This window comes from Megalops cyprinoides, chromosome 23 (assembly GCF_013368585.1).
Source record: "Megalops cyprinoides isolate fMegCyp1 chromosome 23, fMegCyp1.pri, whole genome shotgun sequence".
NCBI lineage: Eukaryota > Metazoa > Chordata > Actinopteri > Elopiformes > Megalopidae > Megalops > Megalops cyprinoides.
Window position 1 is genome coordinate 21183871 of NC_050605.1, and position 23246 is coordinate 21207116.

The following is a 23246-nucleotide window of genomic DNA, read 5'->3' on the forward strand; positions in this document are numbered from 1 at the left end:
ATATATTAAAAAGAATACTCATTGAAATCCTGGTCCAGGAGCAACGTTTTGCTCTGGCTGTGAGGGGGAAAAAAAGGTTAATTACTGTTTGAATTTGAAATTACAGCTATATATTTTGATATCTGTAAAATCTGTCTGGCCACATTAGTCCACAGAGTGACTCCTCTCCATCAGGAGAATAAAGCTGGCAGTGTTAAGGTCATCTACAAATACAGCTTACCAGGGAGAATGGAGAAATTACATGCATCATAATTACAGAAACACTCTTCCCCCTTTTACCTAAAGAAATTAAAATAATTCAGTCTTATAACCTTGAGTGCAGCAACGTGGGAAAAGCACAGAAATCCTGTGGGTTGTCAGTCTAAAACAGAGAAATGCATTGTGGGGGATGGGGGTGCAGTGGTGGACAAACACAAACATCTGTGTTAAAATTCCTTCCAAGCTGCTAACGAACCAGAATCATAGTCGCAGAATCTCGTCAGGCTATAGACAGCCTCTTCCCTGGGGCCGAAAGACACCCCCCCCCCCCCCACCCCCTATGGGACTGCACCTATGTCACTCACACCTACACTGAGTGAGGGCCCTTCCCCCCCAGAGTGAGGCCTTCCCTCTGCAGCCTGGGGCTACGTTTGGGCCGTACCAAGGGCAGGGGGAAGGGGTGGGCAAGGTCGGAAGGCGGCTTCTCACCTTGGAAGCCGGGCGGGCAGACGATCAGGGCCTGCTGGAAGGGGTCAGGCCGGGCAGCGCACAGTTGGGGGGCCCCGGGCTGAAGGGGCAGGCTCCGGGGGGCCACGGCGGCGGGCTGGTAGAGTGCAGATTGGTAGTTTAGTACGGAGACATCGGGGGTGGCAAGCGAAAGGGTGGCACTGGAGGAGGAAGGAGCCAGGTGGGTGGCCTAAAGGAGTGGTGGGATTGAACATAAAAATGAGGGTATGGAAAAACCATGGAGGGTGGGGTGGGGGGGTAAAAAAAAACACTAAAAAATAAAACACAACAACAAAAAAAGCAAAAAAAAAAAAAAAAACTGAAGTGGAACGTTACAAAAGAACATCGGTTTCACGTTTCATGCAATTACCCATGGAGAATGGAGGAAGACAGTTTACATGTTTTTTTTTCGTGGTGTCCTGCAAATCTGACCTGCTATTCTACATTTCAGTTAGGAACAGTGACCATGTAACCACTAACATTCTCTCTGTGCTATTCCGGCTGACAAAAGGGATCAGACCGGTCTGAAACAAGACTGTAATCCTAATCTAAATAATGGACACCATCTGATGAACGCAAATAGATGGAACTTGTGGAGGATAAGAGACATTTCCAAGGAGAGTAATCACAAGAGACAGAGAAAATAATCAAAGAGGCCTTCTGTGATGAATCCCTGAAAACCAGCATGTTCCAGTCTCATTTCAAACATGCTCTTTCATTACACAGGACAATACATATGGATCACACTATGACTGAAAATGTCAAAATAACATGTGATATATTCTGCATCATCTCAAGTTCCACATCCTACTTGTGCTGCAGCATGGTTTACATATACATTTTTGGTTTAATTGTACATAAAGTCTTAACTGTATTTAAATCTCCATTTTGTGAACCTTACTGTAGTTCTACCAGAGTAGGACTGCTCATGACCCCGGACTGGAGGGATACGTAGTCCAGAGAAATGTCACTATGACACATTTCCAACAATTCCTCTCTTCCCTCGGCCCAGACGGAATGCATTTGTGACGCTGAGAAACCAACCCCACCGATGCCTTCAAGGCAGCAAAACAATCATAAAAGTCTCTCTTTTTAACGTTCCGCACAAAGTTAGAAGCTGATGGAAACGTTGGCCAGCTGTGGTCTCAGGTGCTTCCTCAGAAGCTTTTTTTTTTTTTCTTCTAAACTCTCAGAGCTGGAATGCAATGCGACAGGTATGAATGGGTGCATGTCTGCGTTGTTTCCATTCACTGCACCTGGTGATGTGGAAAAACAAAAAAAAAAAAACAACGATCCATTTCCTTCTCGAGGGCGAGATTAACGAGGAGGACTGTTCGGAGGCGTGTTCACAGTTCGCACGTCAGGTGGTCATGGGAAAGTCAAACAAAACAAAAAAAAAAAAAACGGCAACCGACGGAAACCTCTCAATATTTTTACCTCACAGAACCGGCGGTTCCCATAGTAATTTGCGAGTATGAAACCTATTAAAGGAAAATGCGTCAAGCATGGCTTGCTTGCCTGGCCAACAACTTCTGAAAAGCCGTCTTTATAATATAATTTAGCGTCACTTCTTTACTCTTCCCTGCTAATTGCAATTGTAATTGCCTTTATCAAGCCTGCTTTTATCTGGCTTGTATGGGGTGAATTCTGAGAAAGAGCTTTAATTTTTCATTTTCCCTCTTTAGCGCGCTCGATGAGTACCAGGGGAGAATGTTAATCAATACACCACTGTGGCATTCATCACGTAAAATCAACAACTCAACCCGGGAGCCCGCAAATAAAACACGGATAACAAAAACCCAGAGAATAAATCACAAGCCTCGCTCTCTCTGCGTTAGCCCTGAATGGTGTTATTCTGAGAGAGGGCCTTGAAAAATATGAGTCTGTTAATGTAACAGATCCATACAGGTTTCCACTGTGGTGCATGCATGCTGACAACAGAAAAGGATATATCATTCGGCATTACCTGAACAAATTTTCTTTGGTGTGCTCGGAGAATCTTGTTAAATGCTAAAATTTTAAACACTGTAAGTGAACATGGAGCAGCCCTGAAGTCCAAAATGAGGAGGGGTGAATGGAAAAGGAAGGCTAGCTGCTAGCGTTAGCGCCCCTGGGACTGACGGCTCAGGACTGTGAGCGGAGCAGGAAGTTCGTGCGTGAGGGGAACACTGGGGTGAGAGCACCGGGTTACACGCACAGACACACCCACGCCGTGAGTACCTGTGTATGGACGGTGCTCTGAGCGCCGCACAGCTAATCTCACAGGCAGCCAACGGCTCAATCCTGCTAAGGCTAATCGCCGTGTGACGCTCTACTGTAAATTAATCCATCAACGGAATGCCTCTCACCTAAAAAGAGTTCTAGAACACAACAAGCCATGGGGTCAATGGCAGAGTGAGTCCACCGTGGTCTCTCGGAGATAATCATTCTGTACCGAGAGGACGCTCTGAACGGGCTGACAGAGAGGATCTCCTGGCGTGTGGAGGCGGGAGACAGGAAGTGGGGACTGACCTGGCTGTGCACGGTGTTGAGCTGGTTGTTGAAGCTCATGGTGAGGTTGGTGGAGGTGCTGGGGGCCACATGGGTGATGAAGGGGGTCTTGCTCTGATTGACCGTGTCGTACATGTTAACACGACGCTTGCAGATCTCCATGTTCTGGAAACAGGACTTGACGCTGTAGGCAGGCGAGAGGGAACACAGGGCTTACAAAACCTCCTTCGGGCATGAAACTCCTCTTATTGTGTTAGCTGTCACTGGCACTTTCAAACACAGAAGAGAGAGAAACACTACAGAAGTTTTTAACAGTCTCATAACAAACTGAGAGTGACATCATCTCTGAAGCTCTGCACTGTCCCTCGCCTTAATAACATGATGGTGAAAACAGATGGCCCTGAGTTATTATCATTTTTTTGCACTATTTTGTATTCCTCTACTTTGGAAAAAAATACACTGGTATTTGGTATCTGACTCAAAAAACAGATAGCAAAAATAAAGGTTAGAGTTTGATAGAAAAATATTGTTTAATGTTTGAATGGGAATACCAGTTAACAGACCTACAATCTTCTTAAGAAAAAGGAACCATTCTGTGTAGTTGATACTTTTGCTCGGACTGTGCCCGGGCCGCTTGCAATCTCACGAACGCAGCCCAAGGTGGCAGGAAGCCGCCTGCTTCGAGCAGCGGAGGATTGTGGGGTGACGGGACCTACTGTGTGCTGTGCGGGAAGTCGAGCAGGTGGGTCATGGTGACGAAGGGGTGGTTGAGCGTTTCGATGGGCGTGATCCTCTTGTCGGCGTCGATGGTCAGCATCTTGGTCAGCAGGTCTATGAACTCGCGCCTGTCCGCCTTCTCCGCCAGCATGTCGCTGCCCTCCAGATCAGCGGTCATGTTCACCTGCGCGGGACAGGCAGAGAGCGCACGGCTCAGGATCCGCTGTTCCGCACCGCAGCCACACGGCGGGAGACTTAAACAGTCGCATGAAGCGCCCTTTCCCTCTGGACCCTGACACAGGCAGCCTCTGTGATGTGTTAAAGGCATTTATAGACCACCATGACTACTGCTGCGCTGCACGGGTTTACAGTGGCTTTGGGCACCAACCAATGCTATAATTACATTACTGTCATGTAGCAAATGCTGTAATTACACAGGTTACAATTATTACTTTTTTTTTTTTTTACACATTTTACCCATTTATATAGCAGGATATTTACTGAGGCAATTGTGGGTTAAGTACCTTGCCCAACAGTACAGCCACAGTGCCCCAGTGGGGAATCAAACCAGCAACCTTTCGGTTACGAGCCCTGTCCCTCATTACTATGCTACACTGCTGCCAATAAGACCTATTTGTTTGCATTCGATTTGACCACTAACTGACACTGTATCACATCTGTTTGTGATGGCTTTTTGCATTGACCCACAGCACTGCATCAAATCTGTTCATGACGGCTTTGGGCATTGACCGATTCCGTGTCACATGGGTTCATGCAGACCACGGACAGTGAGCAGGACGGTGATACATCTGTTCACAGAAACTCCGTATGCTGACCAATGCTGCATCACACGTTAATGGCGGCTTTCAGCACTGACCTCGCTGTCAAGAGGCTCTACAAAGCCTCGGTGAATATTACTGACAGACGCTGCAGTCTGTAGCATAGAGTACCAAGTCCTGTCAGTTAGATTTTAGCTATGAGTCTCACAAGGCAGAGTGCTCACCAGGCCTGGCTCCAGCTCACTGCGGTGAGGTGGGCATTTCAAGGGGGCCAGCATACCATTAAAAATTAACATCGAAGAATATGACTGACAAATTACGTTAGGGTAATAGAACGTATCCAAATGTGTAATTACCCTGTACCTTAGGATCTGCGGTTTTGACGTGACCAATCAGCAAAGCTTTGGAGAATGAACAGAATTTTTCTATTCAAAAAGTATTAAAGTCTGTGCAATGTAATATGGAGACCTAGTGAAACGCAGTGAGCTGTCCTGAATTTGCAGAGTGTTTTCCATGAAAGTCAGGCCTTATTAAATGTGCAGTAGCTTATGCTGAAGTGTTTCAAATTGATCGCTATCTCCACTTTTGATGTGATAGACGCTAGAATCAGCATTCCCATGCCTGCCTCCGCTTTTTCTCAAAAAGAGGATGCTTGCCCTTTTCACAAACACTAGACTTCTTCCCACACTTCTTTCAGATGTACTTTTCGAATTTTCAGGCAAATTGATTAAATGCTGCGCTTAATCAGATTCAGATTGACTGTTCTCATCTCCGTGGAGTACGCTCTCCGCTCCAAATATAAAGGTGAAATTCATTAAAACCGGGCGCTTCCTCAGGAGCTGCACCAAGGTGCGAGTCTCTTACAAGCATTTGAAAAACTTCCAAAGTTTGAAATGATCCAAATGCATTTCAGAGGACATCGTTTCACCCTGTCTATGAACAGCGGGGATCTCTACTCTCATTCTCACACATGCATCGAATGCCAAACCTAATGGTACTGAAGTGCATGTTATCTCTTTAAGATTCCTGCCGGGGCTTTGGAATAAAGAACTGAAATAATGTACCGAGACCGCTGCACAGAGTGAGGCTGGTACTGTGCGGGGCTGGTCCGGATGCTGCGGGCTGTGCTGTTCTGCTCGGTTCTGCGGGCCGAGGCTGGGACAGGCAGGGTTGGGATCTTCATTGGGAATTCATCGCAGAAACACCAGGCCCGTTTTTCATAACCATGAGCGCTCTTATCTGCGGCCCGGCTCCACGGGCTATCTGATGGCCTGCCAGTCATGCACACACGCACGCCCGCTTCCTCCTCCCCCCCTCCCTCTCCTTCCACACCGGTTATTCAGGGCACGCTCTGCGCCGTCTCTCCCCCTTCCGTCCAAACCCCGCCCGATGAAGAGACGATCGCCGAAACGGAGAGGAGGAGGAGGAGGCGGCGCTCAGAAACCCACAGGATGCGAGCGCAAACGCTGCGCACGCTACAGAACTCTCTCGCTGTGAATAAAGCGAACCGCGTTTCAAAGCAACCGAAGCTCGACCAATCTGGGGACTTTTCATTTAGCCTACATTTAGTCATTTAGCAGACGCTCTTATCTAGAATGATTTACAAAAGTCCATACAAGAAGGTTAGGCTAAGAGCAAAGACTACACTAAATCAGAAGTGTCACAATCCAGCAATAGGAGTCATTAGATTAAATGCCATATTCAGTTAAGTGTCATAGTAGACATGACCTGAAATGATAAACCAATAATCAGACCCAGTGCTACAACGTATATTTCTTTCAGACTCAGCCTGAAATATGCACTGCTCCAGACGAGTCACCTGTATCTTGTACCCCCTAGGGGCGAACGGGTTCGACGTTGCTCCTTGACCCGGTCTTTCTGACCTGCTCCCCGGACGGTCTCAACCAGCCGGATTAATCACGGTCTTCTCTAAACCTTGGATCTACCCTCCAGATCCCACTGCCTTCCTGGGTCTCGGCATTTCCCAGGATGGAGGAGAGGCAGGCCTGTCTGCGCCAGGAGGTCCAAGTATCCCAGCATTCCGGCCTGCTCGCCAGCCTGCCCCGAGCACTCATGCATTATACAAACCCAGACAGATGTCCTCTCCGTTTCCTTAGTTATTCATCATTTCCTCAGGGTTGGACAAAACATTATCTTGTTTTTCTTCAGATCGTGGGGTCTTTTTCTCCATGACTTTGCCCCCCCCCCCCCCCCGCTGCTTTTCGGATAACCTCCAAAGCGCGGACGGGAGCCCTGGTGTCACCCCGAATGTGTGATGTCAGTCTGAGCGCATACACGGGCCCCCCGTCCTGAGGGATTGCTCCCCGACTGCAGACAGCATGCTAATTTCATTAGCTGCTCCTCTGAAGTCAGGCCCATCACGCCCTGAGAGGAGCCAGCCCTCCAGCTTCCCATCATGCAATGCTGGACGAGTTTCAATTTCACTTTGTCCTGCTCTGCTTTGCCGTTACTCCAGACCTCAGAGGGGAGAACACTGCCCCACACCAACACGGTCCCAAAAGCTTGGAGGGCAAAGCATAGGACTACCAATGTAGGAAATAAATCTGACCTTCCCCTTGAAAGGGTTTCTGTTAATTTGTTGATGTGTTCAAACTCACCAAAACCACCCAGACAAGATGTTGCAGATCCTCATAAGTGACTAGTGTTAAGGCTCAGAGCCTTAGAGTCTGTGATTTGTGAGTTTGTTCAGCAGGCACTTATCAGGGAAAAGAACAACTTCCAGACACATGCCAGGCAAAAATGAAACATTTGCAAAATACTGAATACTCTGCTGGTATCCTGAAAATGCTGCCGACCTGCTTTCCCACTGCAGTTAATGACAGGGGGAACGTTGTGACAGGAAGTAACCTATGCGAAGGGTGGGTCTTTCCAAATGCAGGGCCCAAGTCACTTCCAAGGTTACGTAATCGCCTCACTATGTTTTAATAACCAGAGCTTTCAGAGCAAGAGTTTGTCTGGGAAGACCACCGAGTCCCAGACATTACCCCGCCTCAAACTGTTACCGTCTAGTGTTTAAAAACAAGAATCCGCTTTCGGAATGTTATGCATGGAACTAAATATCCGAGTGAGAGTCTGGCGGGAAATGAGGTCTGAACTGCTTAGCCAAAACTGACGCGATTCCTGCTCAATAAAGGCACCGAGTAAAATAAACAGGAGTCTTTTATTTGTACAGTACTGTCAAAACCAATCGCAGGCCTAAACACATTCCTCTATTCCAGCTCTTAACTAAGTTTGTCAGGTTTTACAGCAGATGCATAACTGTGTAAACTGCATACCTGTACCGTGTCATCCTCAGGTATGTACCTGTGTCGTGTCATCCTAAGGTACATACCTGTGCCATGTCATCCAAGCAGTTAAAGATGTACTTCCGAGCTTCCTTCGACTTGATCCCCGTCTCTCCCTCATGGTCCTCTGGCGTCTGTGGAAACAGGAAGCAGAGGACCCCCTCAGATCGTATCAGAGCTCTGGCTGTAAACACACTGTTTACCATACTGTAGTTGTGGGCTCTGTGTTCAGCCTGAGAATTACATTACATTATTGTCATTTAGCAGACGCATTCATCCAGAGCGACTTACAAAGGTTTCAATTTTTATATGTTTCCATTTATACAACTGGATATTTAGTGAGGCAATTGTGGGTTAAGTACCTCGCCTAAGGGTACAGCAGCAATGCCCCAGGGGGGAATCAAACCTGCAACCTTTCGGTTACAAGCCCTGCTCCTCACCGCTATGCTACTCTGCCGCCCGCTGAGTAGGACTGAGCTTGGCCAGGGTGAAACCCTGAGGAGCACACACACACTTGTTTCACCTCTGTGTGCTCACCGGACAGCCCCCGTGCCATTCACCATTTATTTTCCTGAATGATGGTGCCGTTAAGACCTTTTCACTGCTGCTGTCGGACTAACACGCGGTGTGACGCAGGTGTGGAGGACGCCGGTCATTCTGATGGGCACAGCGTTGCATGCTGGGACAGTGGCGGTGTGGTGACATTTGTCTGCACGTGCGAAACCATGGGGGGGGGACAAAGATGGGGGCGATACGTGCTGATGACTGAGCGCGTGCCGGCGAATGGGTCACTTCCTCTGGTGACACAGGGACTGTTAAACAGACGAGAGCATGTGCTGCTGCATCATGTGAGGCGGAGAATCAAAGCCGCGCTGCCGGCCCCCTGATCGATCATGCGGTGGGGGGGGGGGGGGTGTGAAGGGTGTACGCTGCGCGAGGCTGCAACCGCCACCGTCAGAGCCGACACACAACAGCGGCCCGGGATGGTTTCCATGACAACTTGATCAATCACTGCGGCGCCGGGGTTGAAGGCTGCACAGAGGACAAACATGGCTACCTCCGGCTGGTGCATCATGGGAGATCACATGATGGATTCAGCTCCGCTTGACGGCTTTCAGGAAAGTTCACCCAAAGTTAAGCGGCGAAGAAAAAAAATAAATAAATCTGAAATAAAAGCTGTCATCGTTTGCTCACTGAGCAGCCTACATACAACAGTGGAGGGAGGGAAAAAGAAGCTAGTCTGGCTCCAGCCCAGCTGCCAAATCCTCTCATGTACAATCCATTCCTCTCTCATTAGCTTCCCGTTCACTTTACAGCCGGTTTTAAATCCATCAATGATTCACTCAGGGGTTCAGACAGAATCGCCCTCCTCCAGCGATTTCCACTTTAACCGGACTGTCTAGAAGACCGTTTCTGGATTCTTCTCTGTGAAATGTTGGGGTGAGTCGGACCGCAGTTCTGAAGGGCAAAGCGCACGCAAACTTGAGAACAGACTATACAAGGACTTAAACTCTGCAGGGGACTGAATGGGCATGGATCCTCACCGAACATTTAATTTGTTCACCTGTCAAGTTACACCACCTTTTGATATGCCAGTAATACCAAGCTCCGTCTCCTCCGACAGAGCAGACCTGTGTGCGTGTGTGTGTGTGTACTTGGACACAATGACCTTACCTTCAGTCTCCATAAAGGGTAAGTCGAGTCCTGTTCTCTGTTGAAGAACCTGGTGGTCTTCGTTCCTGCACTCAACAAATACTCCGCCGGCAACCCCTGCGTCTGTGAGATGTAGCGAATCTGGCGGGAAAGCAAAGGACCACACATACTCACATCAAACGACCTGCTGAGAACAGCCGAAGCAGTCTCTTCCATTCTGTCGAAAGTGATGATTTCCCAGCTCTGTATTATAACACAGGAGGTGATAGCCTCACACTTCCTCCTAACACAGCATGTCTTTACAGAATCATCAGGGTGGACTCAAGGGACCATCAAGGGGGGGGGGGGGAATCATTCTGACATTCAAGGACCAGACACCACTGTTCAGTACAAATAGAAGTTGATGCTGATTAAACGTCGCCTGCTAAACTGTGCTCATAATCCAAAGAGAAAGAGGGGCCATCTTGTCACAGGATTCAAATTACTAAACAAAGCAGTGAATACAGTGGGTCTCCACATCCTGCAGTCTTTTCATGCAGAAACATGAAAAGGCATTCAAATGGACTGCAGGGAGAGGCCAGCCCGCAACACTGAGCTCCACCAGCTGCAATTAAGGGTAGAAAATAAGGACAGCTCTCAGATCGGCTTCAGGGCTCATTACAAGCAGCCCGATGCCCTGTGAGACAGAGCCCTCGCCCTCGCCCTCCTCTCCTGCTGTAAGCTTGTAAGAGGAGCCGTCTCGCTCCAGAGGAGAGACGCGGAGTTTAACAGGGCGAGACAATCCGGGCGATCTGTCCCCGTGAAGAGCGCCCTGACCGAGGGCTCTGAGCCAATCAGATCAACAGCGACGCTTCTCAAAGTGTGTTTTCGGTGAGGTGGCCGGGAAGGGACACACGCAGGCGTGGTGTCAAAGTGACACCTGGCGACACCTGAAGGTCGAGTCTGGGAGCTAGTTTCCGTCGCGAACCTTACCTGGTCGTACTCGGACGCCCCCGGGTAGAGGGGCCAGCCCAGGAAGAGCTCGGCTATGACGCACCCCAGCGACCACATGTCGATGGCTTCGCAGAAGGGCAGGCCCAGGATGATCTCCGGGGCTCTGAGGGGAGAGAGGGACACGGAGACAGCGGTCAGTCTGAGGTCAGAGGTCAGAGGTCATGACAGACAAGGCGGTATCAGCAAAGCCTCACAGTGCTGTATCAGAGCTGATAAAACACAGACACAAATACACACATTACCGGCTGTAGAATAATCCTTAAACTACAGTGAAATAAGAAAGGACTGAGCAAAAAATTGCCACGAAGGAGCCCCACATCCACATTATCCACTGCAAGCTGCTATGGATGCTTTCTTTTACACGCGACGTCCTCATTAAATACCACTAAACATACACTGCGGTACATTGAGGTAATAAGCACACCATTAACAAAAATGGGTCTGACAGTGCTACCTTCATTTTGCATCTGTTTTCACTGTTAGCGCGTCTCCTGTGTTCACTGTGTCCCATTGCTAACGGAGCTACATTCCGAGCAGAGCCACAGTCCTACAGCACTCTGCCCTATTGTATATTCAAACTGCCTTCTCACCTAATGCACACTCACACTGCACTCCACTCAACTACGCATTCACACTGCATTACCGCACACATACATCGACACTGCGGGGTGGCAGTGTAGCATAGCGGCAAGGAGCAGGACTCGTAACCAAAAGGTTGCCTTTGTTCAATTCTCCGCTGGGGCGCTGCTGTTGAACCATTGGACAAGGTGCTTAACCCAGAATTGCCTCAGTAAATATGCGACTGTATAAATGGGTAACATGTAAAAACTGTAATCTGTGTTAAGTCGCTCTGGATAAGAGCATCTGCTAAATGACAGTAATGTAATACGTAATGTGGTGAATTACGCTCTGCTGCTCATCCACACTGCAGTCCCTTCACTGCTTGCTCTAAATGCAATGTCCACCTTTTCACATTCACAGCCTTGAAGACCGGATCCCACACAGAGAACAGTGCACCACGTTATACCAGAACCTTTGGGCGTGGCTCTGTACAGAACAAACAAAAATACACTGGAGTGGAGAGTTATGGCAAGATACTTCCATCCTATGAGGCTGGCCATGCAGAGGTCAGCTGTGGGTCACTGAGATGGGGGCGGGGGGGCAGGGGGCGGGCTCTGACCTGAGGCGCCAGGGCTGTAGCTGAGTGGGGGGGGGGGGGGGGGGCATGTAGACCGAGGGCTGACTGATGGCGCTGTTAATGGCGTGAGACCGGCTGCGTGCGACTGAATGTAATTAAAGCACTGTTTGTGCCTTGGCATTAAGGCGTTTCAGTATTTAAAAAGTGCCAGGAGCAGATTAAGGTCCTGACTGCAGCCATTACCAAAGCGCTCGTACCTGCGCGCGGCCGGTAAATTACACAAAGTGGGGCACTGCACGACATGTCCTTCCCCCACCCCTCACAAAACACACGCCCCTCCCCCTCCCCCTCTCAGTCCCTCTCCGCTCGTCCTTATCTGTCCCGCTCTCTCTCTCTCTCTGTCCCGCTCTCTCTCTCCTCCTGTCTCAGGAGGTCTGTGAGGTGAGCTGTGAGCACTCAATGCCACACAGCAGCGGTGCTTAATGGCCGCCGTGTGCCGAGAGCCGCAGAAGGCCGGTGAGGCCGCTACACGCCGTCAGCTCGGATCAGCGTGGCGAGATCCATTACCGCGGCTCCGCCCCCTCTCTCCCGCGTCCTCCTTTTGCATATCCTTTACATGGACACGATTTTTCAGCCATCATGTTTTGCGTGGGCGTTCTGACCCTGGTCCTCTCTGTCCCTCCCTCAGGACACAAGGAGAGGTGTGTGTGTGTGTGTGTGTGTGTGTGGATGATGTGTGTCCTCTTGCTTGGTATCTTACCACACTCAGAACACGGTAGCATGTAATCCAGATAAGAATTAGATACAGCAGCAACAAATCACTATATCCTGCAGAAGAGCTACAGAAACCCCTGTACACACAGCGAAGAGCGCCACGCTGCATCTCTGTCCAGTGAGGAGCCCTGCAGGCCGTGATGACTTAACCTTCTGTACCAGTATCTCTTCTGCAGAATGAGATGATTCGTAGAGGTTTCTGTACTGCTGCGGCAGCGTGGCATAGCAGTAAGGAGCAGGGCTTGTAACCAGGAGGTTGCTGGTTCAATTCCCCACAGGGGCACTGCTGCTGTACCCTTTTGGTGAGCTACTTAAGCCACAACTGTCCCAGTAAAATACACAGCTGTATAAATGGATAACATGTAAAACTGTAACCTACTCAAGCTGCTCTTGATAAGAGTGTTTGCTAAATGGCAGTAATGTAATGTCATTTTGGAATGCCAGTCCTGAAAGGAAGCTGACTGAAGCTGACTTTACTGGCCACGCCCACAGAAAAGGCAGAGGCTAACGCATGCACCAATCACCCAGGGCCTCTGACGCAACCCTCTGCATGTGCCCCTGTCATTCGACACCGTCCCCGCTGAGGACACTTATCAGGAAGGGAAGGAGAGGAAGAGGCAGAAGCGTGATGGAATACCCAGACCTCCCTATCTTACCCCGACTGCAATTACACTCTTAACAGCTCGGGATAAGCTGCTGCTTCAGTGATCCTGGAACATTTCCGTGTCGCATTTGCCTAAGACCCCCCCCCCCCCCCCTTCACTCCCCCCTACTCCCCTGCCACCCCCCCCCCCCCCCCCCCCAGCCTGAGTTCGCGGAGCGGTCTGCGGTGGTCATGACAACGGGCTAATAGAAATTCCAGCAGGGGAGACGTGCCGTTTGGCCGGTGACCTGCTGGAACAGCGCGGGAAACAGATAATGTGGAAAAGAGAGGTCTGCAGGGGGGCCAGGTCAGTTTTTCCATACCCCCTCTGCACCCCCCCTCACCGCGCCTCCTTCTCTGGAGAGAAACGGCCCTGAATGACTGCCGTGCTGTGAGCACCCAGCACAACGGAGCTGCAGCACAATGCATCATGGGAGGATTCCCAGAAACAGACAGAGAGAGGGAGGAGGAGGAGGACAGAGATGGACCGTTAGCTCAAAGTACACACACACGTAGACATCCGTAGGTGCACACACACACACACACACACACACATACACACACACAGACACACAAAAGTAGACACGCGCACACACACACACACACACACACACACACGTCAGAAGCCAATAAGAGTCAGCACGCTCCTTTGCACACACTTGTGAACACACGCACGCACACACTCACAATAAGCTTGCCAGTTTGCCCACTCAGTTGCCACGGCAGCCCAAAGGCTCCTGCTTTGAACAGACAGTGTGGGGCGGAACAGGCTGTACCGAGGAGGGCGGCCAGACCCAGACCCAGAACCGTTCCAATCTGCCCCACAGAGCCCTGTAGCATCACCCCCGGAGCTCTGGGAACGGCTCAAAGGCCGCCAGGGACATGGAGAACCTCTCGAAAAAGATGCTGCTCGTTTTCCCAGCACAAACAGCGGGGTCAGGGTCTTGGCTGGACAGACAGGTTCCTCTCTCACATCTGCTCCAGTTAAAGGGCGTGCAAAACAGCCGGGCTTGGGGAAAACTTCTCTGGAACTTTCCGTTCGAGGCACGCACTTTAAGGGCACACACAAAGGCGTCTGCTCCGCCACCCCTCCCCCCAGGTCTCTGCTTTTCCTCCTGAATGGGGTGGGGGGGGGGGGGTGGGGAATGGGAGGGAGCACCACCATTAGCGACAGAATGAGACCCAATAGCTCCATTTGCATGAATATCAGCAGAGGGGATCTCATTAGGACTGAAATCAGCAAGGCCACTTGTGTATTAGGAGCTGTAATATTAAGCCTTCACTCTCAGAACAAGAGTGGCTGAAAGTGGAACATAGCAAAAATGACACTATACCCCCCCCGGCCGCTGCCTACAGCAGTTACTCAGCCCCTTCACACTGAAAACCAGAGCAGTGGCGTTCGCTCACACATTCTCACCTATGAAACTGAGTAAGTAAAGGAGGACAGAGGAAGGAAACACACATTACATTACATTACTGGCATTTAGCAGATGCTCTTATCCAGAGAGACTTACATTAAACAGGTTTTTCCAATGTTGTCCATTTATACAGCTGGATATTTACTGTGGGTTAAGTACCTTGCCCAAGGGACAGCAGCAGCGGTGTCCCAGCGTGGAATTGAACCGCCAACCTTTCAGTTACAAGTCCTTATCCTTAACCACTATGCTACACTGCTGCCCACACAATTACAAAACGGTCATCATAACTAATCAGCTGTGCCTGTATTCCAGAAATATCCATCACGTCCGACTGGGCAGGATGTTTGAGTCACAGAGGTGGAGACTGAGGTCAGCCTCAGAGCCCCGCCCCTGTCAGGTGTGTTCTGTGTTTCGCTCCTTCCCCTCACAGGGGTGTGTGCGTGTGTGTGTGTGCGTGTGTGTGTGTGTGTGTGTGTGTGTGTGTGCGTGTGTGTGCGTGCGCGTGCGTGTGCGTGTGTATGTGGTGCCCTGTTTGAGGAGAAGGGTTGTGTGAGGACAGCAGTGCCCTACACTGGGATTTGTGGGGCTGAAAAGGGTTTGGAGGATAAGTTATGATCTTATATGTGGATGCGTGCATGTGCACATACAGGGCTCTGTGTGTCTGTGTTCACCTCCGTGTTTGTGTGTGTATGTGTGCGCGTGTGTGTATGTGTGTGTGTGTGCGTGCGCGTGTGCGTGTGTGTGTCTGTGCACCTGTGTGTGTGTGGTTTGGAGCAGCGCAGGGCCGCGTGTGTGGATGCGTGTGAGCGGAGCGCAGGGCTGCGTAGACACCTGCGTGTATGCGGGCCGGAAGGCCCTGCCCTGGCAGCGGTGAGGCAGATTCGCCTCGCCGGTTTCTGCTGCAGAGCGGGAGCGGCGTGCGGGACAGCTGCCTGCCGTGTCTCACGTGTGTCTTACTGAAGAAAAAAAAAAAACGCCCCAGAGAGGAGGAGAGGGGGCTGTGAGGTTCTGCCTGAAATCCATCTAACATGCGTCCCAGTCCTGCTGCCTCTCTCCTTCCTGTCCCCGCGACCTCACACTCACACTCGCATGCGCACACGCACACGCGCACCCCTCTACTGCTAGGCATCCATCCCGAAGCACAGTGGTTCAGTTCAGACCCAGGAAATAAAAGTTAATCGCACAGTAAAATGCTGCACAGTTCTCGCCTGAGAACGGGCTCTGAGTGCAACACACCGCCCTCTGCACACGACACACAGCGATAACAGCAGAGAGAATACACCCCGCTAACCTGCGCGGTCACACACGCGCGGGCACACACGCGCGGTCACACACGCGCGGTCACACACGCGCGGACACACACGCGCGGACACACACGCGCGGACACACACGCGCGGTCACACACGCGCGGTCACACACTCTCACACACACTCTCACACACACTCTCACACACACTCTCACACACACTCTCACACACACTCACACTCACACACACACTCACACACACACTCACACACACACTCACACACACACTCACACACCAGCTGCACGCTAATTGAAGGCTGGGAGATATTTCGGGTACACGCAGCAGGGAAACATCACAAACCCCCCCCCCCCCCCCCCCCCCCCCCGCAAATAAAGTCCGCTGCCCTTTGCAAAAACACATCAGGACACTGCACTCCCCCTCGTCTGACACAAGGGGACGGGCCGGCACCGCTGCCTCAGAGCACACATTCCACCGGAAAGCAGGACAGGACGCCACGGCAACCGGGCCCAGACACCATTTGGGAGCGACTTATGAGCAACCGATGCTCATTTTTCCTGAATGGTCACACCAAAAAAACAATAAAAACTGGTCAGGTATGTGCACAGGCACTGATGTATATGACACACAGAAAAGAGCAGGCCCCTGTGCTGCTGCGACGTTCATATGCTCATTACACACCAGGGACGTGGGCTCTCAAAGCAGCTGATATGAGGAGGAGCAAGACGCCACTTCAGTGCGTTTCCTTGAGCACGATTTCTTCGACTTCACAAAAGAACCAGAGACCGTCTGTGCATTCCCAGTTACCCTCAAAGATTCACTTCCATCTTCACATCGCTGACCTTCCCGCAGAAAGGCTAGACTCAGATTCGATGGCCCCTCCTGATTAACGCGGTGTTTCATTGATATTAATTGACCAGCTGCACCTGCGACTCCCAGGGGACACGTGTGTGACCCCCCCCCCCCCCCCCCCCCCCATGACAGAACAGAAAGGGGAAACAGGGTGTGTTCTCCGAAAGAAGGGTGGGTTCTCCCCTCAAGCGAAAGAGCCGCAGTTCTGAAGGAAGGGCTGTTTCTGAAATTCATGATGAAAGTCATTTACATTCCTCTTCGGCGACGACTGAAGCGGGCGAGAGAGAGTCTACGAGGAACCCCCCGACTCCATGCGCCGCGCCGCAAACTTCATGAAGGATGCAGGGAAAAACGTCCTTTCTTTGCCAGAAAGTTTTTTCATTTCAAGGACTTTGGGGGAGGGGGGGGTGGGCTCTTTTCTGACTGAGGCGCGTGCGGAAATGCTGACAACGCTGTCGCGCTCTCTCTCATCTCGCGCTCCCCCGAACCGCATCAGCGTTTGTTTCCGAGCCCAATTCCCCGGACCGCGAGGAGAGGGAGAGATGGGAGAACAAATGAAAGAAAACAAGGGGGGGGGGGGGGGAGAGAGAGAGAGAGAGAGAGAGAGAGACAGAGAGATGAAACACAGAGTTAAGGCGTCTCTGTTGTTGTGTGGACAAAAGAGACGCCGCGCTGAGAAAGCTTATAGACGCCGGGAAGCGCATCCGAGTGGGGGGGGGGGGGGGGGGGTCACGCTTCAGGAACAGAGGCGCGGCCGCGCTCGTCTCCGGGTTCCGCGGGCGGCGAGGAATTCCCGCGTCTTTCTCCAGCGGAAAAGCCCGAAGCCACGTGTTTATCTTAAGCGTCGCTTCCCAGAAACACTTAACGGGACGCTGTTATGACAAAGACCAATTTGGAAAGCCCCAGCGCGAATCAGAGGGAAGCAGAGCAGACTAGCCCTTACGCAGGGGTGGAGGGGAGGACAGAGGTAACAATATTGGACATTATTTAGCTTGGAGACGAGACCGGGACTGTCTTTCTGGCCGCGTTTATGATATTATTATTAGTGAGACCCCGCAGCTGTTCTTCACTGTGGTACTGATGACACTTCTCAGCTGTGTTAGCTGTACTGCAGTGTGATATACAGCTGAGACTCTCCAGAGGTGCGCCGGTGTAATATAACTGGTGAGACAGTTGTCATGAGTCCGCCAGGATTTAAGAGTGCGGACTGGCTGAACCCAGAACTCACCCATCACCCCCCCCCCCCAACTCCTCCCCATCCTCCATATCCTTTCTGCTCTGGATTAATGATGCGCTGTAGACGTAACAAAGGCTTTAATAAAACAATCTCATCTCCGCTCAAGATAAAGGCCGGGGAAGGAGAGCGGCGGACTAATGCAAAGCAGTCAAAAAGGAAGTGTGTCCTGAGAGAAAGGGGCAGTGGCTATCCTGGAGGATGCATGCGTTTTGGGGCGAACGTTACCTACGGACTGGAATTCGTCTGGGGGACGGGGGCCACACTCCACGGGGGGTAGGACAGACTACACAGTGCTCGGCAGCCAGGAACACACAGCAATTTCACAGCATATGAAATATTAACAGGGCTTCCTGCCCCTGGTGCCCTGGCTGCACATGGTGAATTGATCTCCCCGCCTCTGCTCCTGAGAGGGGGGGGCTCACCACAGGAGCGCAACCTGTGGGCCACCAAATGCGTACCGGTGCCTCCGACGTGCAGTGAAACTCCAGTCATTCTCATTCTGATCTGCAATGTCACATCAGCGTTAGCGCAGCTGTAAGACAGAAACCACAGAAGTCCAGCACTTTCTGCCGCTTGCAGCCCACAAAGGATAAAGGGCCGATATTTCACACGGTTACATTAGATACGACAGGATCCCTTTTCCATTCACACTCTCCTTACGCAATCTGAGAGACACCCCGCGGATCTGCGGAGGGTAGTTATTTATGGGAACGGACTATATTTGTCTTTACGATGGCTGCCCCCCCCCCCCCAGGCTGATGATGTCACCAAGGGCCTCTTACATCAGCGAGTGGAGAGGTGCGGGAGCGCGGAGCGGCACAGGGGAGGGTGTGTGTGTGTGTGTGTGCGTGCGTGCGTGCGTGCGTGTGTGTGTGTGTGTGTGTGTGTGTGTGTGTGTGTGTGTGTGTGTGTGTGTGTGCGTGCGTGTACGAGTGCGTGTGTGAGTACGCGTGTGAGTGCGCGCGTGTGTGTGTGTGTGCGTGTATGTGTATGTGTATGTGTGTGTGTGTTCTTGTGTGCATGTGCGTGTGTGTATGTGTGTATATGTGTGTGTGTGTGTGTGTGCATGTGCGTGTGTGTATGTGTGTATATGTGTGTGTGTGTGTGTGTGTGTGTGTGTGTGTGCGTGTGCATGTGTGTGTGTGTGCGCCTTGTTCCTTTGTGTCCCCGTCAGAAGCAGACGAGCAGCTGCCCGTTCTCCTCCCAGACTCCCATTAGTGGCGCTAACCAAACAGAGAGGCCTGCCGCGCGGAGCTCCGGGGCCCGTTCTCCCCTGCTCTCCCCTGCTCTCCCCTGCGCTGTAATTACTCTGCCTCCATATTGTCATTCTGCGGCTGCGCTGCTCATCTTATCAATTATACATTCCATTTCCACCTGCAGGGGCGGGCGACGGTCGCCGCGGTGATTCAGCCGCCACGTCACGAACTGGGGGGGGGGGTGAGTGCTCACACACAATGGGGGGTGGAGGGATGTCTCTCTCTCTGGAGGGGGTTCTTGCAACACCGCTATGGGTCTCAGCGGAGCCGGATAACTCTGGGAATAGGGAGTGAGTGTGTGTGTGTGTGTGTGTGTGCGCGCGCGTGTGTGCGGCGGGGGTGTGTGCGTGTGTGTGCGTGTGTGCGGCGGGGGTGTGTGCGTGTGTGTGCGTGTGTGCGTGTGTGTGCGTGTGTGTGGCGGGGGTGTGTGTGTGTGTGCGTGTGTGCGTGTGTGTGGCGGGGGTGTGTGCGTGTGTGTGTGCGTGTGGCGGGGGTTTTGGTCTCGGCTACAGCATACACACGGCAGCAGGCCACTGGGGGACAACACAAAGTTAAAGTCAGGAGGAGGCAGGAACAGAGAGAACAGACTGAGACGTTGTACCAGACCTGCCGAATCACACGTACTCTCTGAACGCAGTTTCAGCACGCTGTGGTAAAGAACGCACTGTGCTGTGTGCGAGGAACAGTGTGGAGGAATGCACCCTGGCAGCCAGAGGGAATTATTCAGCAGCTGCCACCGAGGAACGCTGCTCTGAAGTCGCTCTGACGTCGCTCTGACGTTAAGGTCAGCAGAGGGGCAGTGCAACTTCCTCAGGTCTGCTCAGTGTCAGCGGAGAGACATCCTTCCCTCCTGCGCTTAACGCAGCTCTGAAGGAATTTCTGTAAAAAAAAAAATGTGAGTCACGGCGAGGACTCCTCTCCAGGAAAAGAAAAAGAGCTCCTGTGCAGTCAGAATCAATTTGCCTCTGGTCAGGGCTGCGGCTGGATTCTGTACGCCCCGACTGCTCTGAGCGAGAAACTGCGAGATTCATTTTCCTGATGGAAAGGTCTGCAGGGCTTAAACGCACAGCTTTGACCGAAAACGCACAGGGGCTGCACTTCAGACAAAACGCAGCACAAACCGCAAAGCGGCCGGAGCCCACAGCGAGAGGATCCGAGTGCCCCACCAGGAAACAGCGCGCTGCCAGGCCTCGGAGACTGACACACTGCAGAGGTGGTAAAACAGCAGGGGCCGTGAAACGATCTGAAACACTGAGCCCGTCACTGCAAAAACCAGGCCCCAGCCAATTCACAGGCCCCGTCTGCACGCGTTCACCCTGCGAACTGCGCGGTTTCATTCACCCACTTCACTAAGATACGAAGCGCAGGGAGGGGGACCTTATTACTGCAGACGGATGTATCCCTGTAACCACTCGCCTTCTCCACCCGGTGAGGCCGAAACACCTTTGACAGCACCCAGTACCGCGCCGCAGCCCAGTCGGGCTGCCCTGTGGTGTAAGGTCAAAGGTCGTCTTGTGAGTGGACACGGGAGCAGAGCTGATGAATATATGCAGGAGGTGTGAGGCCGCCCCGCTCTGAGTCCACCTGTCCCCCGGAGGGCCGCACCGTGGCGCTAATGAGATGCGGGCTCGAAGCGGCTGATTGGGTCCGATCCAGACTGCCGTCCAGCTGTGAATTAATCTTAATTCCAAACGCTGTGTTCCCCCAACACACCCGGCCCGGTTAGAGCTCCCCACTCGGTACGACCTCCGCCACGCACGCGGTCACGCACACACACACAGCTGACTCGCTGCCGCTCCGATGAAGGCCCGTCTCCGTCAGGGGAGAGAGGCCCGCGACGGCCTATCGCACGCCTCGCTCCCTCCCTCTCCCAGCATGCAGTGCAGCGGAGCAGCCACACACCATTAGCCACGCCGCGTCCCCCCCCCCCCCAGCCAAAATGCATATTTCATGTCTGTACAAACGGCTGGATTATTAACATTTAAAGGGCAGGGAGACTCGCGGGCCTCGTTCACAGCTCACCCCCCCGCCAGAGCTCCGGCCCTCTGCAGACAGCCCTGACATCTGCACTCTCTGCTGCCTCCTACAGGCGACCACTCGACTGCAGGACAGCCAGGACGATGCTTACTGGCCTATCATAACTGCACACAAGCACCTGCTCCTCCTGTTCTGCAATGTCACATGGACACAAACAGAGACAGTGGCTTTCAGAGTCAGGAAGGCAGCGCCGCCTGAGGTGTAGCGTACCGTGGTCGGGCTGGTGCATTAAGTGAATGGAGCATTGTACACAGAATACAAAAACACTCGCTTTCTCTGCCAATCAAATGATTGGAATTCCAGGAGCGAGGCGCTGCGAAGCAGCGTTCTGAGAAGCGGAGCGAGCGCTGTGCTCTGATTGGCTCGCCACGCGGAGGCCGGAGCCAGGCGGAGGACCGACAGCCCTCTCCGCTCACGCTGCCCAGAGGCAAACGCGGTCGCCACACCGCCACGGACGATTCCGGGCTTGCGGGAAAAGCGGAGGAATGCCCCCCCCCCCCCCCCTCGCCTCAGACAGCAGGACCGCCTCAGGACCACAGCCGCTCGGAAAAAAAAAACAGGCAGAACCGACCAAAGAAACGCTAAGCCGTGAGAGTCTCCCTCCCGCCAACCCCGCCACACCGCATCGGAGGCCCAGAAGCGAAAGCACTCAGGCAGTTTCTTAATTCATTGTTATTCCTGGTTCCTGCTGTGTCTGTACAGGGAACACAGCTCCAGTTGTTTTCACAGCGATTCGCTGCATATTGAGGGATTTCTTCAATAACAATCACTCACAATGACAGGTAATTAATTTCCCTCTCAAGTCCTGCCTGGCAATCATTTATAAGTATATTTAATCACTTCTCATTGACTCCTTTCCTTTATTGTTTTTTTTTTTTCTTTCCCCCAGTTTGGGGACTCTGGTAATTTTCCACATCCAGCAGTACCGCCTCTATTAAAGAGAGGCACGAGTTTAATCTCACATTCTTTGTCCTTCAAGCCAAAAGCAATTATTGTCTGGGAAAATCTATACAATATGATCGCTTTCATGTTCCATCCTTGAAGACTCAATTATAACAGGCGGAATGATGTTGTCCCTCTCTGCCAAATGGCAGAAGCTTGCAGAGAGACCCGCCAGTGGTGTGATATACCGAGTCATTTGGAACGCGTTCAGACATATTAGGGGATCCATTTTCGCACTGTTTTGACGTTTCTTCCTTGAGCGGGAGGGCAGGTGGGGAAAACACTGTCGAGGCTAGCCGCCCTGGGACAGGTGAAAGGGGCTGTGGGATACATTTCCCTGCCTTTGAGCTGCCTCTCCGGGACAGTGGGGAGTGACGGGGTGGGGGTGGGGGTGGGGGTGGGGGTGACCACCTTCACCGCATAACACCCACCTAGAACTGGCTGCACAGGAAGTGCTCACCTCACCATCACTCGAGCAAGACGTTTCATGACTACACACTTCTGCCTCAAGACACTATGCACGGATGGCAAAGTTATTTTTAAGTAATGAAGTTTATTTTCAAAACCTTAAAACATCAGGCTAGATCTTCTCTCCTACTCTACTACCAATAATAGCCCATATTATAATAAAATCTAAAATACAAAGATAAAATTGAAGCTGATGAGACAGCCTTTGAGCTGCCTCTCCATGAGAGTAGGGTGGAGTGGGGTGGGGCAGGGGTAGGGTTGAACACCTTCACCGCAGAACACCCACCAAGACCTGGCTGTACAGAAAGTGTTCACTGCACCATCACCCGAGCAAAACGTTCCCTCTGAACACCCACAGGCTGACTGTGATCACGCATACTGCTCAGCACACAGACACAGGTAGCTCCACTTCTACCTCAACACATAATTATTCATGGATGACAGTCATTTTTAAATAATTAAGTCTATTTTTAAAACCTTTAAACAACAGGCCAGATCTGCTATTTTACACTACTACTAGCAATAATGGGCTATTACAATAAAAGCTGATGTACAAAGATAAAAGTGAAGTCGAT

At 51.7% G+C, this 23246-nt stretch overlaps 1 protein-coding gene across 4 annotated transcripts in view; it reads right to left on the bottom strand.

Moving 5' to 3' along the window:
* Positions 1-23246, bottom strand: part of hipk2 (homeodomain interacting protein kinase 2) — a 79376-nt gene that overhangs the window by 8694 nt on the left and 47436 nt on the right. For 3 of the 4 annotated variants that reach the window (XM_036517722.1, XM_036517721.1, XM_036517723.1), the window contains exons 3-8: positions 10622-10745; positions 9671-9790; positions 8044-8130; positions 3912-4096; positions 3217-3379; positions 688-895 (exon numbers count right to left, since the gene is read on the bottom strand). In XM_036517722.1, coding sequence (XP_036373615.1) covers positions 688-895; positions 3217-3379; positions 3912-4096; positions 8044-8130; positions 9671-9790; positions 10622-10745 — 887 coding nt within the window. The remainder of the gene's footprint in view (positions 1-687; positions 896-3216; positions 3380-3911; positions 4097-8043; positions 8131-9670; positions 9791-10621; positions 10746-23246) is intronic. The other variant, XM_036517724.1, reaches the window with a different exon arrangement.